The sequence below is a fragment of the Lontra canadensis genome, unplaced genomic scaffold (assembly GCF_010015895.1).
Source record: "Lontra canadensis isolate GAN:19392208 unplaced genomic scaffold, GSC_riverotter_1.0 scaffold27, whole genome shotgun sequence".
NCBI classification, from domain to species: Eukaryota; Metazoa; Chordata; class Mammalia; order Carnivora; family Mustelidae; genus Lontra; species Lontra canadensis.
Window position 1 is genome coordinate 12,265,692 of NW_022631021.1, and position 18,845 is coordinate 12,284,536.

The window sequence follows — 18,845 nt, forward strand, 5'->3', positions numbered from 1 at the left end:
AAAATTTAGCAGGCCCACTTTATCTGTGTAAGTTGTTTAAAGACAACAACAAAACCTTCAAAGACACATATGTGAGGACATTTGTAGCACTATATTTAAATAAATACATTTAAAACTGGAATATGTTGCTATAAAGAGTAACAACTGACTAAAAATAGGACATGGGCTGAATCATAAAAGAAGACATAAAATTTTGTTATGTCTTTGACAGAAAAATTGACATAAAACTTACTTTTTTATAGAAAAGCCCCACGAACTTCCACCCACTCTCCCCAACCAGCTCCCACACAAAGTAATTACACAACATACTTTACTAAATTGTCCCTACCTAAAAAGTTCCACATTTTTATGTAATCTGACAGTACTGGGAAGTCATCCTAATATTTACTTGCATGAGTAAGGATAGTATTACAATGTGTAAGCTATAATGTTCTTTTATCATGTCAATGTTGATAGAAGTTCCAACAGCAATCTCAACACTTGAACAGGACAATCTTGTAGCTGCAAACTCCACTTCATCTCCTCTTTTCCTTTTCTTAAAAAGTTAGCAAATAAAAAAAAACATGGGGGAGGGCCAGGCAGTGTCAAAAAGCTATAAAACACTGAATCCTAAAATCATTTAAAAGATTAGAATTCATAAGAAAATCGTTTCAATCACTAAAACATTCAAAAAAGAAACACAGATTTTCTATTCTGTGTTACATACACAATTCACTTGGATAATTTAAGTCATTTTTTGCTACAAAACTTCATTCCAAGGTTGTTTGGTAATTATGAAGTGATGGTATCAAGTCATGGTAAGTGTGCTTCAATTACAAAAAAGAAAAAATTATTCTTTAAATCTTTGAAAGAAAAACAGAATTTCCATTATGCCCTTTACACTTTATTACTAGCTCTTCAAGCCAAATAAAATAATATATAACTTACAGACCCAAAATAACAATTTCCTGACTAGCAGCAAGCTTTTTTTCTCTTTCAGATGCTCTAACTAAATCACACTCTCTAACTGGTTACAATGAAGAAACACTTCAATATATACCACCCATTGGTCAGACTATGCTTTTTTACATATTCTGGGATAATATATTTATAAATTCAGTGGCTCCATCTTTCTATCATTTATCCAGGACTGATGACGGGTTTTTTTGTTTCTGCAAAAGTCTTTGTATATTAAGTAAGTTTTTTATAAAAAAAAGTTCTCACATAACCCCACCCTAAAAATCAATTTCTCTTTAATGCATATCACACACACATGCACACACACACAAACACACACACCTGTTGCCATGTGGTTTTTTGCAAAAACCACACTGCTTGCTGGGAGTCCACATATATTTGCTTTCAAACGAAGAGCTATGATCTGAGCCTTCTCTTTTTATAGTAGCTATGTTGTCCGGAATGAACAATGGTGGCTCATCCAAAGAAAAACTTTTGCTGCTTCTTCTTTGGCGGGGTTGTAGGTTCTTCTCGGGTTTCTTTAGCTTCAGTTTATCTTCCTCCTTAAAATGCTCTACACCACCTGTATGGTCAAGCTCTTCCTTCACGTGACTATTGGTTTTCACTGCTGCAGCCAGCTGCTGGGGCTTATGGCATTGTTTCTGGCTGGAATGTAATGAATGTCCAGTTTGTGCAGGATGATGGGGTTCTTTAGAGCAACCAGGGTGACCATGAGGCTTATCACTCAAAGAATGAATTAAGGGTTTGGAAACCTGTACTAAATTTTGATCCTGTGATGTTTTTTTCAATATAAAATGAGCTTGATTTTTCACAGATTTAACACCAGAATTGCAACTCTGAATTTTTGAATCCTTCTCAACTTGTTTTTTTCTCACTTTGACTGGCCTATGAAAATTTTGCTGAGATTCTGGTTCATCAACATTTCGTTTCACACTTCTGACATTAACTTTAGTTTTGTTATGCATTAATTCATGTTTTGCTACAACAACTTTTTTCAGAGTATCTGCGGTTATGTTTTGCTTAGAATGAATTATAGGTTTTGTTTGTTTGGACTTTATGGTTTTTGACTCTAAGCAAGAAACACTACTTAACTGGCTGTTTCTGTCATCCTGAAGGTTTGCTATTTCATGAGACTCCAGTTTAATACTTTCAACAATATTCAACTGTTCTGAATTCTGGTCAGGTACATCACAAATAGCATTTTCTAAAATATTACTTTCTGGTTCAAAAGCATTAGTATCAACCATCTCTAAGTTTGAGTTATTTAATTCTGTGCTCTCCAACTGCTTATCATTAGACTCTGAGTCTTTACAATAACCCAATGGTTCTATTTCATTTCTTTGAAGGGAGTTCTTAGCTTTATCAGCAACTTCCATGGTATTCTTCAATTCCAAATTACATTCATTTACTTCATCCACAGAACAAGACAAACCTACAAGGTTCTTTTCAGTCTTATTTGGATTTGTACAAGCAGCAGCATCAGAGAGAGAGGCAGAAGATGCAGCTTCCTCAGTAATATGGTCATCTTCATGGGATAATTTTACTGTCTCATTTGATTCTTGTTCAACTTTCCCCTTTTCCCTCGCTTCTTCAACAACAGTGCCATCTGTTTTATCTACAACAGAATCATTCTGTTCTTTATCTGAAAACTTAAACTGTGGGCTACTAACAGTCTCGACTTTACATTCCATCAGAGCTTCATTTTTCTTTTCTTCAATACTAACACAAGTCTCTGAAAGGAGTGAACAATTTAATTCATGAGATGGCACATCCGCTTCTCCCTGATTATTACACTTTTGCTTAGAATCTAATCCAGCTTCATCCTTCATTTCAAGACAAGATGACACTGAAGAATGACTTGAAGACACTGATACTTCCGGTACCACTTCAATTTGTCCAGTATGTCGGCTGCTCCTTCTGCTCTCTTTATGGTACTCAGGTTTCGGTGACACAGAAACTTCTTTAATCTGACACTTTTCTGGATGTTTCACTCCTGCTTTAGGGGCAGATACAGTCTTCCCAGATGCCTTTTTTGTGCTATTTAAAGGTGCTGCATTTGAACGCTTGGCAATAGTGCTTTGTCGCAAACTTCTTACTTGTTCTACCAGAAGGAAAAAAAATAAAAGTAACTTAGCTATTTTGCCATTGTTTTTATTTTAATACAATTTATAATATATTACTTCTTAACTGAGTTATAGGTTTGCTCATTTCAATGAAAATGTACTGAACAGTTACTTATGATAATGATCATATATATATACATATATATGCATATATACACATACATACCCATGTTAAGTTTTAGATTTATCAAAGTTCTATAAATTCTGGCAGGAGAAAAAAACTACAGAATTCAGACTGATATACTTTACTACAAAACAAGAATATTTACATCAAGTTTCTTTTATATAGTAAGTAAGCTGGGATTAAAATAAGTAAAATGAGCTTCCTTCACATTAATGCCCATCATAAAGCAAGACTCTCATACAGTTTTAATCACCAAATGTCTTTTTTTTTTTACATTAAATATCTTTAAATAGATAATACCAATTAAGTTCGGGTTTCATCAAAATATAAACTAGGCCACCTATGACAAACAGAATCTGTGTGAGTTTGAAAACAACCTCATATGAACTCTAACTCCCTTTTATGAATGTCCTTCTCACTTGTATCACCATTTTAGCATACAAGCTATTCCTAAGAAATGAAGCACATGCTAGAGTACTAAACACAGATAAAGAGAAAATACAGCCAAAGAAATTTAAGCCAAGAAAATATATCATGAAACAAAATGGCAAAAATATGAAAATAATTTAGTAAAGCTTCGCACCTTTAACAATATTCCTAACAAAGAATACAAACTTTTCCTCTTTTCCCTATCTGGATACACCCTCCAGAAGGACAAAGTATGGAGTGAAAAGAAACCAGAAGGAAAGAGAACTAAAGGAGATTAATTAGAAAAACCCACAAACTGAAATACAAAATAAGCTATTTCCAACCTATGCACATCAAATGCCTCCAAATAAACTCACATGAAAACTGAATACTATCAATTATTAAAAAAAAAAAAAAAGCCTCCTTCCCTTCAATGCAAAACCCTACTATGAACCAATACTTGAAACAGTTCCTTATTTGTCATATACCATGAAACTCTTAAGGAATCATGTGTCTTCATTTGTCTGTAACAGTCCTAGGTGACACATACAGCCCTGATGTGATTATTAATAGCACACTCTTTTACTCTCAAAAGTGTCCTAGTTTGAAAAAAAAAATTATTCAATCATCCTAGTCTTAGAGAGCCTTTCTAATTCCTCCAGAACATGACACAGTATTTCATCATTAAATAAGCACCCAACAGTTTTTTTTAAATTAATACTTAGTATAGATTATTAACTATTTATCACATGTTCAGATATATAACATTTTAAAATAACTAAAAATGTAATGGTTCATTATCAGTATCTGGATATTTTTATATACTTCAATGGTATTTTTATATATTTTAAGTTTTAAAGACAGCCTGAAATAATTTACAGCTCTTTTTCTGCCTTGAAATAAAATAAATGAACTTTTAACACCCATTACCTAGGCATTGATAAAAATGACAAATGAACAGCATATTCAACTATAAAAGCAATTAAGACAAAAAAAAGTTTTCCAGTAATAACTGATTATTGAACCAAAGATCAGGTTGTTTTTCTTCCTCTAAATATAAATGAATATGAATCCTGGCTGAACAGGCCAAATGTCCATAATATTCATCCTATTATTTTCATTACTCAAAGTCACAAGTATTACCAAATAACAGATTTAAAAACCTGATAAAAAACATAAGTTGAGAGTAGGGAGACTGGGTGTCTCACCTGGTTCAACATCTACTCTTGGTTTCAGCTCAAGTCATAATGTGAGGGTCGTGAGATCAAGCCCCATATCAGGCTCCACACTCAGAGTCTGCTTGAGATTCTTTCCCCCTCCCTCTTCCTGCCCTCACTCTAAAATAAATAAAACCTTTATACACACACACACACATAAACACATATAAATTGAGGAAAAGATGATAAAGTGAATACATGCATCTAACTTAATCCACTTCTGAAAACCCCACACTAAAGCGATACAAAAGGCATAAATCTAAAATGAAAGGAAGAGGGACACCTGGATGGCTCAGTCGGTTGAGTGTCTGCCTTCAGCTCAGGTCATGATCTCAGATTCCTGGGATCAAGCCCTGCATGGGGCTCTCTGCTCAGTGGGGACCCTGCTTCTCCTCTCCCTTTACCTGCTACTCTGCCTACTTGTGCTTGCTCTCTTGCTCTATCAAATAAATAAAATCTTTTATAAAAATAAAATTAAAAATAAATAATAAATTGAATGAAAGGAAGAACAGGAGAAAACAGTGACAATTCTGGAAGTCAAACAAGAGATGCTCAAGAAGTAAATGATATAGGAGACCCAAAAAAGATAAACCCTAAGACGGCAGTGTTGGTTCTTGCCAATTAGTACAATTAATACAATTAATACTTCAAAAGGGCTAGGAACTGGTAATCCCAGATGATTCTAAAGTGTGGATGAAGGGAGATAGTTAAAATGAAGATGAGATGAAAGCTGTTTTTAGATCTCTAGCTTCCTCTCCACCACTCCGTCTGCCAGGTAACTGCCTTTTCCTGGTCCTAATCTAAGACTGGAGGCTTGCTCTCTGGAAGAGTATAAAACATGGTTTCTAGATTAGGGAATGTCAGGCACAGAAAAATGTGGCAGTAAAGTACAGTGAAATTCGTGACATTATGAATTTATATACTGAAAGCTGAGACACCCCGTCAGCTTCCCTGAAAGGTTCCCATAACATGCTACCAATTTAATGAGCTTAAAGGAATAAATAACCTCAATTCTGACATCAGGGATTCCTCGACAAACAAACAAACAAAAAACCCCGCATGAACAGAGAACCATTCGGTGAAGCTCACAGTAGACAAAATCCAACCCACCCACTCTTTCAAGTGCTAACCTTTAAGTTTCATACAGTTTTAGTTCCTACTCTTAAACATGAGCAAACAATCAGACATTTTAGAAAAGTCTCCAGCAGGAAAAATGAAGAAGGAGAAAGAGAGAGAGACAGGCAGACAACTTGGAGAAAAAAGAAACTATAACTATGTGAATTAAAAAAAACCTTTTTAAAACACTTTTTAAAATGTTAAGTACCTTATGAAAGACAGAAGATACTGTGTCCATGAAACAAGACCACAATACTATAAAAAGTACTACTCCCAAAACAAACAAACAAAAAAGAATATTCAGAAATTAGAAATGTAAAATTTGATGGGAAAAGTTGGAGGATAACATGAAAAAATTTCACCAAGTAGAGAAAAAGACACAGAGGTACAAAGTAGGCAACATAAAGAAAATGGAAAGGCCAGTCCTTCCTACCTAACACTTGAATAATGAGTTCCAGAAAGCAAGAGCTGAGAAAATAAAGGGAGGAATTACCAATGAGATAAAACAATTTCCCCAGAGCTGAATAATACTCTTCAGACTAACAGGACCTACGGAGTAACCAGAATTCAATACTTAAAATACACTTACACCAAGATACATTATCAGAAATACAAAATACTTAAGCTGAAGAGGAAGATTCCACAAACTTCCAGAAGAAAATAACATATCAAAAAAGAAAAAAAAGAAATCAGAATAAACTTCTCAACAACACTGAAGTTAGAAGAAAACAGAGGAACACGATCCAATTTCTGAGGGAAAATTATGTCTAACCTTGAATTCTATGTTCAACCAGACTGTAATTCCAATGTGAGGCCAGATTAAATATATTTACAGACACACAGTTTTAAAATAACACAACTCCATGTTCCTTTTTCACAGCAAACTACAAGAAGTGTCACCAAAATGAAGGAGCTAAGCCAAAAGAGAAAATAAGAGCTACACCACCAAAGAGAATCCTCAGAAGAATAATAAAGGGAGATCCCTGGATAATAGCTATGCATCAGGTTTATACAAGGCCAACAACTATTACACATAGGAGCAGATCAGAAAGCTCCAAGAGACTTCTTCAATAAAATGAAAATGACAGAGTATCTGATATGCACACGTATTTTTAACAAAGATTTAGACAACTAGTAGAGTAGTTGAGGTGTTATTACTGATATGTACAAAGAAACCTGTGTGTATAAATGTACAAAACTGTAAGCAAATAAACAACAAAAACAATTACTAAAACAGAAAGACAAAAAGTTATATAGGAAAAAAGTAACCTTAGTTTACTAAAATCAATCATCTCTAACAGCACATATAGTCACAAAACATAAACAATTACTATTGACCTAACAAAATTACTTTTTAGAAGATGAGAAAATATACTTTTGTGAGATGAGGACAAGAAGACAAACACTAAACTCAAACCTGGAGTGGGAAATCAATAAATACCTACACATCTGAATAATCAAAAAGTAGCAAATATATATATGTTACTCAGAGACATGGAAGTAAATACCAAAAACTTAGTAAAACCAGCTGAGAAAGTTATTAATGATTTCCTCTGGGAAAAAGCAAATAGGCATTACAAACTTACAGAATCAGTCAATCCTTCAAGTTTTATAAATATATAGTTTCAATGAAAATTTTTAAATATTATACCAACAAATTGATATAGTCTCAAAATTCATTATTATCAAAATACTCAGATTAGCAAAGATGATGAAAATACGGTCTCTGCTTAGCGAGTTTACAAACTATCACATCTATTCCTAGCTAGATTTTCTAGCTCAACCTCTCTGGAAGATTACCTTGTGCCATTAAACGAGGTGATTTTCTTGGTGATCTCACTGAATTTTCTTCCACTTTGTCCCTCAAGTTCCTGTTGGGTAAAATCAGTTCTTCTTCATCAATGGTATCATTGCCACTTTCTTTAACAACTCCTTCATCCATAATATCGTCAAGACCAACAACTAGAGAAAAAACAAAAACAAGAAAATTAATTTTTAAAAATATTGAATATCTTAAGTATTTAAAGGCAGTTACAGAAAACACTGTGAGACATTTTAATGCAATACTAATACTACACAGTCTTGAAAAATCTAGATCTATTTCTATTATGTGATACTGCCACTACCAAGCTCCCAATTCAGATTTACAAACTGCTACTTTATGAGGTAACTAGTCAAAGAGTAGATTAGCTATAATTGTTCCTTATTTGACCTCCACTGTCATTCTCACTTATTATTCAATGTACCTCTGTGAACACTGTAAGCAACTATACCTGAAATACTCAATTATCCTAATTTTAGTTAAAGTAGTATAAAATTTTAATACCCGGAAAAACTTGTGATTCTAAGTACATGCTAGACCCAAAAAGATTCCAGTTTGAAGTATAATTCTATTACTTAAAGACTTTATGCTACATGTACAGAAAGTAATACAGGTACACCTTTAAGCAATAGCAAAAAAAAAATATACACAGAGAGAAATAAAAAATGTTTAACTTCCCCCTCTCCCAAATGCCAGGTAAAATGGTAGGTGTATAGCTATATAATTAAGTGACCTTCTAGTCAAAAGAGAGAGCATTTCATTTAATGGGGGTGGGGAGATATGGAAAAGGATTGGGGGATGTTGAAGAAAATATAAATATCGTATTTATACTGTCATTGGGTTTATTTCTGTATATAAAAAATTTATTTTACTTAACTAGCTGACATATAGCAATTCTAAATGTGCAGCTGTATGAAATCTTGTAAAGAGATTGTGATTATTTAGATCAGAAGGCCTGGATTCAAATCCCAGCTAAAACACTTAAATAAAACTTGACCAAGTCACTTAACCTCTCTTTCAGTTTATCTCTAAAATGAGAATAACAATACCTGTCCTACCTACCTCACAGAGCTGTTGTGAGGATCAAGTGAGATGATGTATGAGAACTCACTTTGTAAACTTTAGAGCACTATACAAATGTTAGTTATTATCTTCATCCTAGGGGTTAGAAGGAACCTCAAGAAGTTATCTAGTCCTCATCTTTGTATCCAAGAAGAACTTCAATTAAAAGAGCTCAACAAGATAGTGGTCTATCCTAAAATTTAAAGAGAACAAAATTCTTTATAAATATACTTTCAAATAGTACAATCTTTTTGAAGAGCACTTTGACAACAAACAGAATAATGAAACTACTTATATACTTTGACCAATAAATTATAAATAGAATAAATTATGGAAAAAAGTTGGCCAGAAAACACACTGTGATCTGTTAGTAAAAAACAAAATGCATGTGTATGTACATTTAGACAAACAGAAAAAAAGATTAGCAGGAAATAGATGAAAATTATAATAGCTATTCTATAAAAGATAATATATTGTTTCCTGTTTTCCAGATTTCCTGCTATATTCATGTATTACTCTCAAAAATAGTCTATACTTCAATCACTAACCTACGCACTAAAAGCTCAGAGAAGAATTTATTTAAGGAAAATTCATCAGGACTCACTTAAGATATAATTAGGGGAAAATGGGTGGAAAGTTCAATTAAAAGGCTATTTCGCCATGATGAAATACTTATGCTGTCACACATTCACACACATTCTCAAAAAAATTTTAATATCCATTTAAAAAAGTAAAATTTAAGACTACTTTTCATCCCAATTTTATATAAAAGCATATATACAATGTATGCACTACAAATATGCACAGATAAAAATGGACAGGGAAAAAAAGGACTGGAGTGTTATCAGTGATTACCTCTAGTGGTAAGGTAGATAAGGAATTCGAGTTTTCTACATCATTGTTATACTGTCTCTGTGTTTTCCAACTTTTTTTTACAATCATCAGGTATTCTGTATTGTAATCAGGAGAGAAAGGAAAAACTCAAAAGAGGAAAACAGTCCAGAAGAAGGGTAATTAAAGCCTGATCAACAGTGTTGGCACGGAGTAAAAAGTTATTGTCTGGATTTTAGGGCTATACTGCAAAGCAAAAATCAATGGGATTTAGCAAGCCAAATTCAAAGGTCAATTATTAGGTTACTCCCTGTCCTAGTAGCCTCTGACATAGCTGAGCCATTTCTCCTTTCTGAATCCCTTTCTCCTCACTTAGCTTTTGAACATCACACATCTTCCTCTCTCCAGCTACTTCTCAGTATCCTTTGATACAGCTTTCTTTTCTTGCAGAGGTCTACATGATGGAGGACTTAAGGGTTCAATCCTTCCACCTCTTTCTTATCTACACTCAAACCCCACTAAGTGATCTCATCCAGTACCACCTATACTTGGATAACTCCCAAAATTATTTTCTCCAGGCCCAAGCTCACATCTAACCTTTGGAAGAATATAATTTGGTATCTCCACGAGGTCTAACAGGTATTTCAAGCTTAACATACTGAAAATAAACACTGCTTCCACCCATCCCTCCTCAATAAAACTGTCCCTCATAAGGTATTCCTGGTCATGGGACCTCCATTCACCCACCTGTTCAAACCTAAAACTCTACAACTATCCTTAGCTTCTCTCTCTTCATGTACCACATCCAAGTGATCAGCATATCCTGCTAGTTCTAGCGAAAAACATAATCACTCAGGGTACCTGGGTGCCTCCGTCAGTTAAGCAGACCAGCTCTTGATTTCAGCTCAAGTCATGATCTCAGGGTCCTGGGATGGAGCCCTGCATTGGACTCTGCTTGAGGATTCTCTCTCCCCCTCCCACAGCTCATGCACACATACTCTCCATCCTCTAAAATAAATAAATCTTGGGTTGCCTGGGTGGCTCAGTTGATGAAGCGCCTGCCTTCAGCTCAGGTCATGATCCCAGGGTCCTGCTTCTCCCTCTCCTGCTCCCCCTGCTTGTGCTCTCTCTCTCTGTCAAATAAATAAAATCTTAAAAAAAAAAAATCTTTAAAAATATAAATAAAATCTATCACTTCTGACCATTTACCACATTCACAGCTAACATCCTACTACAAATTACCATCATCTCAACTATACCATAATAGCGTCCCAGGTTCTTCTACTGACATACCCCACATACACACATAGAGTCATCACTGTGATCCTTCTAAAATATGAAGTCCTATCTTGTTACCATTTTTCTGTTCAACACCCTCTAAACTCTACCACCGCACTTATATTTATGTCCAAAATCCTAGCCAGGGCCCACAGGATCCTAAGATCTTCCCCAGCCAACTTCTGTGACTTTTCACCTACCGATTTATGACTCACTCTACTCTAGTCACACTGGCCTTTCCTGATACGGGAGAGGCAAAGATTATCTCAGGGTCTTTGTCCTTGCTAGTCTCTCTGCTTGGGGTGCTCTTCTCCCACATTTCCAGGTGGCTCACTCTCTTTAAGTTATACCCAAATATCACCTTCTCAGATAAACTTTTCATAACAATCTTACCCAAAACAGCACATATTCCCATCACTGCCTACTGATGCTCAGTGTACTTTATTCTTTAAAACATGTTTCACACTACCTGATTTAAGTATCTGTTTAACTATCTTCTCCACCAGAACGTAAGCTCTGCAAGTCAGAACTCTATCTCTTTATTTGTTGCTGAAACTCCAGAACCTAGAATAATGACCTGGTAATACAGGAAGCACTCCAGAATTATTTGCTGAGCAAAAGAACGAGGGAAAAGAAGGGGTCAGGAAAATTTAAATGTTGATGAGTGAGAGAAAAATGTTTTCAATAACAGAAAGAGATAAGTTGGAAAGAACAAACTTGGGAGCTTGTCTGGAGGTTCCAGCAGGGGAGCGCAGCTACTTGTATACCCTTGACCGAAGAACAGTCCTCTCCTCTATCGGGGAAGGTCGTCCTCTTCGACCGAGCGCGCAGCTTCGGGAGGGACACACATGGAGGGGTGAGGGAGAAGGGGACACCCGCCTAGCCAGCCAGATCAGCCGAATCAACCCTGGCGATCAATGGGGTGACAGATGTCGCAGCCAGATTGCCCTCACATCCGGAAAGAACAAACTTGGAAGTGAGGTGCTGACTTCACTTTTTGGATATATACTGATGATACAAAGAAAAAGAGCAGGCAAAAGAAGCATCAAGATAATACAGTATCACACACAAAAAAAGGGTAAGGAAAATTTCAGTGAAGTAGGATCAGGAAGGTTAATGCTACAAGAGAAAACAATGGAGAAAAAATCCACTGATTTGACACAGAGTAGCAGAGAATCAGATGACAAGAGGTTAAAAAATGCATGAGTAAAGAATGATAACTACAGTCTCTTTTATTTTTAAGAAGTTTAATGGTAAAAGACAGAAAGGGGGGAAATCAATTAAAGGAAGTTAAAAGGGACAAAAGATGATTTTTCTATATAAGTGACACATGGGAAAGGGGAAATGGAAGGAGGTGTGGTAGGGAGAATCACCTCTACCAAAAGAGAGATGAGGGAATGGGAATGGGAAGGGAGAGAGAATGTGGCAAAAAAACAGTTGGGGGCAGGAGGTAGAGAGAGGAAAGGGGAAGAAGGGAAAATCAACAAAGACCCTAGCATGTTTGTGTGTGCTGGAAAATAACTTTGAAGGTAAGTGATGTTTTGAGGTCCCATCATCATACAAAAACCTCCTACGTCAACCTACAATTAGAATACCTCAGACTTCATCTGAACTATTTCTGAGTTGAGATTTCCAAGAACACAAGAACACAGCCTTTTTTGTACTCCTGCTCTATTTGGCAACACATACATTTCCTTCACCTCAAAAGCCCAGCTTTATATTAAATCAAGCTCTACATGGTCTCTAACATTTCCAGGGCTCTCATGTGAACAAGGGCCCCAACAAGTAAAGCACCTACTTAACCTCTCTGTGCCTCAAATTCTTCAATAAAATGGAGAAAATACTAGTGGGTCAGAGGGCTACTGTGATGATTAAAGTAATATGTATAAAAGGCTTGGAACAGTATCTGGCACTTAGAAAGCCCTGTATTTACTGTTTACTTCTGTTTCAGTCTCTCCCCATCCCATGTACCCACCATCAAAAATTATGTATTCCTTCTCCCTCACTGCTTTTCTTCAACTACCCCTAGAACAAATAAAATTTTAAAAAGTATCTGATATTTCTTTCTTCTGAAATAAATTTCATTCATCTGACTAAAGTAATTCACAGTGCAGAATGAATACTCTAGGGCCAACCCCTCCCAATTAGGTATTCATATTTTTTAAAGAGTTTGATCCAACTGGTTCTGCTAAGAAAATAAATATAAATAAAGGAGAATCTGGGCTCTTTTCAGAACATTGCCTATTCTCAGGGACCTCCCATATTTCCCCCTCCTTCTGCCACAAGGCCAACCAAGATTCAGTATTTGATATCCAGCTTTTTAAATTCACTGAAATGGGAACTTTGAGTTACCAAAATAATGTAATGACCTGGATTCTTTAGGACAGAAGTGTATGGTCATGGCATACAGAAAGAAACTATATACTTTTTCCTCCCAGATCCCAGAATTAGATGTCACTCTCATTTTGAAATTTTGGCATAAAATCTATCATCATACTCAGAAATCCTTGAGCTTGAATTCAGATCACATTAAAATTCCTCCCATCCCTATCCACAAATGGACCTAATTAAATCTGCTGAGTTCTTTGGCACCAGTCAAGTCTATGTAAAGTCCTCCTGACACTAATATTACTTTATTCCAAATTATTTCCAATCTATCTTTCTGGGAAGAGGAGTTAAATGAGAAAAAGAAAATAAAACCAAATGATTTGGAGTTAAACTTACTGAATTTCTCAACAACCAGGATTAGTTTAAATCACTTTAATACCATATTAAAAAACACACACACACACAAGTACAGTAGGAAGTTCTTCACATCTGACATCCCTTAATTCACACTGGCAGTACAAAGGCCAAACTCTACTGCTTTTATCTCCTCAACTACAATTATTTCCTCTATTATAAAAGTTGGCATTAAATATCAGACCTGAGATAAACCTAAAGAGCAAGCATGATGTTGCAACATTCCAATAAAGGTTAGGTATCTATTTACAGGACTTGCGTTTGAAGTAGAAAAATAAATTATATGGTTATATTCTCCTAACAGGGGCACCAGAGCTTTTTCCTCTAATATTGCAGAATACCACGCAGCCTCTACTTAAGACTCCCTTCATTAAGAGTTCTTTCCTTCATGGATGATTCATCCATTCACTCCTAGAAGTGGTGGTGTGATATACATCAAGTTGTATGTTACATAAAATGAACCATTTTGAGAATTTATCATTTTAGATATTAGATGTTCCTAATTTGAAAAATATAAATATTGCTATCATGAACACATATCTTTTTTTCCCCTTCAATTCTTTCTTTATAATAAACTTAAAACATAGGTTTCATTCTTTGGCTGTGTCAAAGAATGAAAATATACATATTTTACTATTTTATATATCTCATCTTATGTCTTTCCATAAAGATTATAAAGAATTTTGACAGCACAAAGAGCTTTATGTTAATAAAACCTCACTGGCATTGAGTTCCAGATTTTTAAAAGAAACAGTTCCTTAAAAAACCTTGAACACTTCAGATGTGTATACTGTCTTTTTGTATTTCTTTAGCTCTGCCTCCTCCCCCACTCAGATGTGGTGTTTTTCTCTCCAATGTATATTAATTCTTTCTGTAATATCTATGTTACCTATTTGATACAAGTATTTTCCCTTGTTTACCTTATTTTATTATTATTTGGTGTCACTCTAAGCCAATTTTCCTTCAGAATGGTGTCTTCAGTTACTTCAATACTATCAAATTATGCATCCTTTCAGCTGTAACTTAAAACTCTCTGAAGTTTTATATTTAAGTGTGCACAAATATTTCAACTTTTGCCAAACTCAACTTCATACTTTGGGTAAAACTTATCAATATGTCTTGGAAAGGGGATTTTCTATCAAATATGTATAAAAGACACTGGGTTAAAGCAAATTGGAGGAGTTTTTTCACTGCAGATCTTCAGTCTTCAATATGCTAAACAGGCATTATATGAGGGAAAGAACCAATTGTGGTATAACAGTCTTCCAAGCTTTATATTCACATTCACTCTCTCCCTCGCTCTCTCTCTCTCTCACACATACACACACACACCAAAAAACATACACCAAAATGCTAATAATGGTTATTTCAGAGATTTTCCCCTTTGTTCTTTTTCACATTTTCTAATCCATCTCACAAAAAATAGTTCTAGGAAAAGAAACTAGAAAGACACACACTAAACAAATGTTTTCTACGTAGAGGTTAGTAGTATTATTGGTACCTCTTTATATTTTTCTTTTTTATCAAAGTTATACATCCAAATGGTTTTAAAGAGTTGTCTCTAGTTTTATAAAGTCTGTTAATAAAAACATTAATGCCCAGGAACCACCTCTCCCACTATACTTCAAAAACTCACTGGGAAAATGAAGACATTGAACCCTGCACTGAAAGGTTGCTGTGAAAACTGAATTAACTAACATAACTTCTACAGTGTTTGGTATGCAAATAATAAGATCTTAAATGGTAACAATTATTAATGAATTTTGGCAGATTTTTTCAAATAACTTTCTGTTGTTGTAAGCACCCTGCATCTGACCCCTTCTCAACTGTCTAAATAATTTCTTATTTTCAATTAACATTCTATCAAGCTAATGTAAAAGTGAGATCGTAATCATTCCCTAAAAATTTTTAATTCCATCCTAGAATACTATAAATTACTTACCTTCCTGTTAATTCCTTTAAAAACATTTACTTAGTACCTACTATATGTCACATGTTGGCCTAGATTATTCTAGAGACCAATGATACAGAATACTTAAAATGAAATGACCTGGTCTCCTCAAATAAATATCAAGAAAGGGGATGAGAGGGAACTTACATAGACTGATATATACTTACACACTAACCAACTTAATATATTGACCTTATTTCAATACCAATTCATACTTTTAAAAAAATATTTAGGGAACTGGGTAAAACTGAAGGCTGATGGACTGCACACTTGAAAATATTAAGAACTATCTTTAATCATTTTAGGCTGGATAATATTATTGTGGCTATTTTTTTAAAATAAAGAATTCTTTTTTTTTTTAAAGATTTTCTTTATTTGAGAGAGAAAGAGAACACAATTTGGGGGGGTGGCACAAAAGGAGAGGGAGAAGCAGACTACACAATGAGCAGGGAACACGATATGGGGCTCGATTCCAGTACCCCAGGATCACGACCTGAGCCGAAGGCAGACACTTAACCAACTGAGCATCTCAGGCACCCCCAAGAATTCTTGTATTTTAAAGATACATACGGAAATACTTACAGATGAAATTATACGACTTCTGAGAGGTGCTTCAAGTAATCTTGGGGCAGAGGGGTAGGTAAGGAGAAGCAAGTAGGGTATAAATGAATGAAATAAAACCAACTATTAACTATTTAAGCTAAGTAACAGGTACATGTAGATTCATTACACTATTCTTATTGCTTTGCTCTTTTCCATAAATTACAAAATTTTTAGGGTGCCTGGGTGGCTCAGTTGGTTAAGCATCTGCCTTCAGCTCAGGCCATGATCCCAGGGTTCTAGGATCAAGTCCAGGACTGGGCTCCTTGCTCAGCCGGGGACCTGCTTCTCCCTCTCCCTCTGCCTGCCACTCCCCCTGCTTGTGCTCTGTCAAATAAATAAATAAAATCTTTTTTTTTTTTTAAGATTTTATTTAGTTAAAACGATTTTATTTATTTATTTGATAGAGTTCACAAGTAGTCAGAGAGGCAGGCAGAGAGAGTGAGGGAATCAGGCTCCCCGCCGAGCAGAGAGCCCGATGCGGGGCTCGATCCCAGGACCCTGAGATCATGACCTGAGCTGAAGGCAGAGGCTTTAACCCACTGAGCCACCCAAGTGCCCCAATAAATAAAATCTTTAAAAAAATTTGTTTAAAAACGGTTTCCATGAAATGGAAGCTTCATTTTAATGAAAGTGAGACAAGCATACATACTGTTAGATAAGTCTTAACACTTCAAAGGAAAAAGTAATACAGAGTATGGAGAGGGGAACAAAGGATGGTTTGTAATTTTAAACAGAATAGCCGGGGAAAGCCAGGGACAGCCAAGGATACTTGCATTGGTTGTTTCTTCACAATAGCTTCGGGCCCAAAGGAAAAGTAAAGACTGATATCCAGGCCCCTGTCTGCTCTCCAAGTCTTTTTTTAATTCCCAAAATAACACTGATAGTCTAGAATGGGCTGGGGGACAACAATGCTGAGATGACTTTGCAGCAAAAACCTGAACAAGTTGCGGAAACAGCTATCTAGAAGCATATTCAAATACCTGGATTCCTAAGAAGGAACATGCCTAGGATGTCAGAACAGAATGAACGGTGGTCTGTGTGGCTAGATCAGGAAAGTGAGGAGGAAAATAGCAGATAAAATTACAGAGGTATCAGGGGAAACTAAGAAGGGTCTAGGCCACAAGGACTGTAGCTTTTTTTCTTTGTGTGAAATAGAAAGTTACCAGAGCACTATGAACACAAGGGTGATATGACCTAACATAGAGGATTACTTCTGGTGCTCTTTTCAGAACAGACTGTAACAAATCCCCAAGGGCAGAAGCTGGAAAGCCACTTATAGGCTAATGGGATAATCCAGGTGAGAGATGGTAATGGCTTAAGACCACAGAGGTAGTGAGAAAATGAGAAGTCTAAGTAGTCAGATTCTGGATATATTTTAAAAATAAAAGCCAACAATATTTGCTGACCAACTGAATATCAAAATGTGAAAGAAAAGGATAGGTAAATAACGACTCCCAAGTGTTTTGCCATGCAACTCAGAGAGTTGTTATTTACAGAGATGGGAAAAGACTATTGAAGTGGTACTAGGGGAACTGGTGGGGGGAATGAAAGAAAGCATTAACAGTTCAGTTTTAGATATTAAGCTTAAGATGCCCGATAGACATCCAAGTTTAAGTTGAGAATAAAGATATAGATAAATACATAGAAAGATACAGATATTATATAAGCTTAATTATAAAGAGTATATTTTTAAGATTTTAATTTCTACACCCTACGTAGGACTCAAATTTAGAACTAAGTTCAAGAGTCACATGCTCTGCCAACTGAGCAAGCCAGGCACCCCATGAAGAGTTTTTTAAGTTATAAAACTGGATAAAACCAGCACAACAAGAAGTAGGAAGAGAGAAGATACCTAAAATCTGAACCCTGAGATACTCCAGTGTTTAGGTCAGGAAAATGACTAGGAGTATCAAAAGAAACTGAGAGAAAGAAGACAGGAAGGCAAAAGAATAAGGAAGGAAGCTATAAACCAATCAAGTGAATAGATCATTTCAAAAGGCTGAGATCAACTGAGTTAAGTACCACTGACAGAAGAAAAGAACAATGGCCTTGGTAGAGTGATAGTAATTATAACCCTGTGGAGTAGGTAGAGCAAAATCAGATTTTGGAGGAAAGATACTGGAGATAGCACAGAAAATTCTTTCCACGAGTTTTGTGCAAGCAAAGAGCAAAAGAAGAGGGTAATGTAAATATATGACAAATATGCAAATGTATGTAAAATGAACTTCCATGATGTGTGATAACAATGAAATTCAATTTTAACGACTGACAGGCACGCCTGGGTGGCTCAGGTCATGATCCCAGCCCACATGCTGCTCCTTGCTCAGTAGGGAGCCTGCTTCTCCCTCTCCCTCTGCCTACTGCTCCCCCTGCTTAGGCTCGCTTGCTGTCAAATAAATAAAATCTTAAAAAAAAAAAAAAAAAAACTCTTTGACAGAGTGTGTATATATATATATATGTCCTTTTTAAACTTCAATTCTACCAAGCACAAATAAAACAAAAACTACAGTGGATACCTCATCATGTTACCTACAAATCATGCCTATGGAAAAAGAAAATAAAAACCTGTTTCAAAACATGAAAACCTAATTTCATAAATATTTAAATATGT

General features: G+C 35.5%; 1 protein-coding gene across 5 annotated transcripts in view; it reads right to left on the minus strand.

Annotated features, from left to right (window-relative positions):
- Positions 1–18,845, minus strand: part of PHF3 (PHD finger protein 3) — an 86,312-nt gene that overhangs the window by 33,619 nt on the left and 33,848 nt on the right. For 4 of the 5 annotated variants that reach the window (XM_032864451.1, XM_032864450.1, XM_032864449.1 and 1 more), the window contains 2 exons: positions 7,746–7,907; positions 1,279–3,058 (listed from right to left, as the gene is read on the minus strand). In XM_032864451.1, the coding sequence (XP_032720342.1) occupies positions 1,279–3,058; positions 7,746–7,887 (1,922 nt within the window). In that variant the 5' untranslated portion in view covers positions 7,888–7,907. Of the gene's footprint in view, positions 1–1,278; positions 3,059–7,745; positions 7,908–8,829; positions 8,926–18,845 lie in introns of those variants that run through there. The other variant, XM_032864452.1, reaches the window with a different exon arrangement.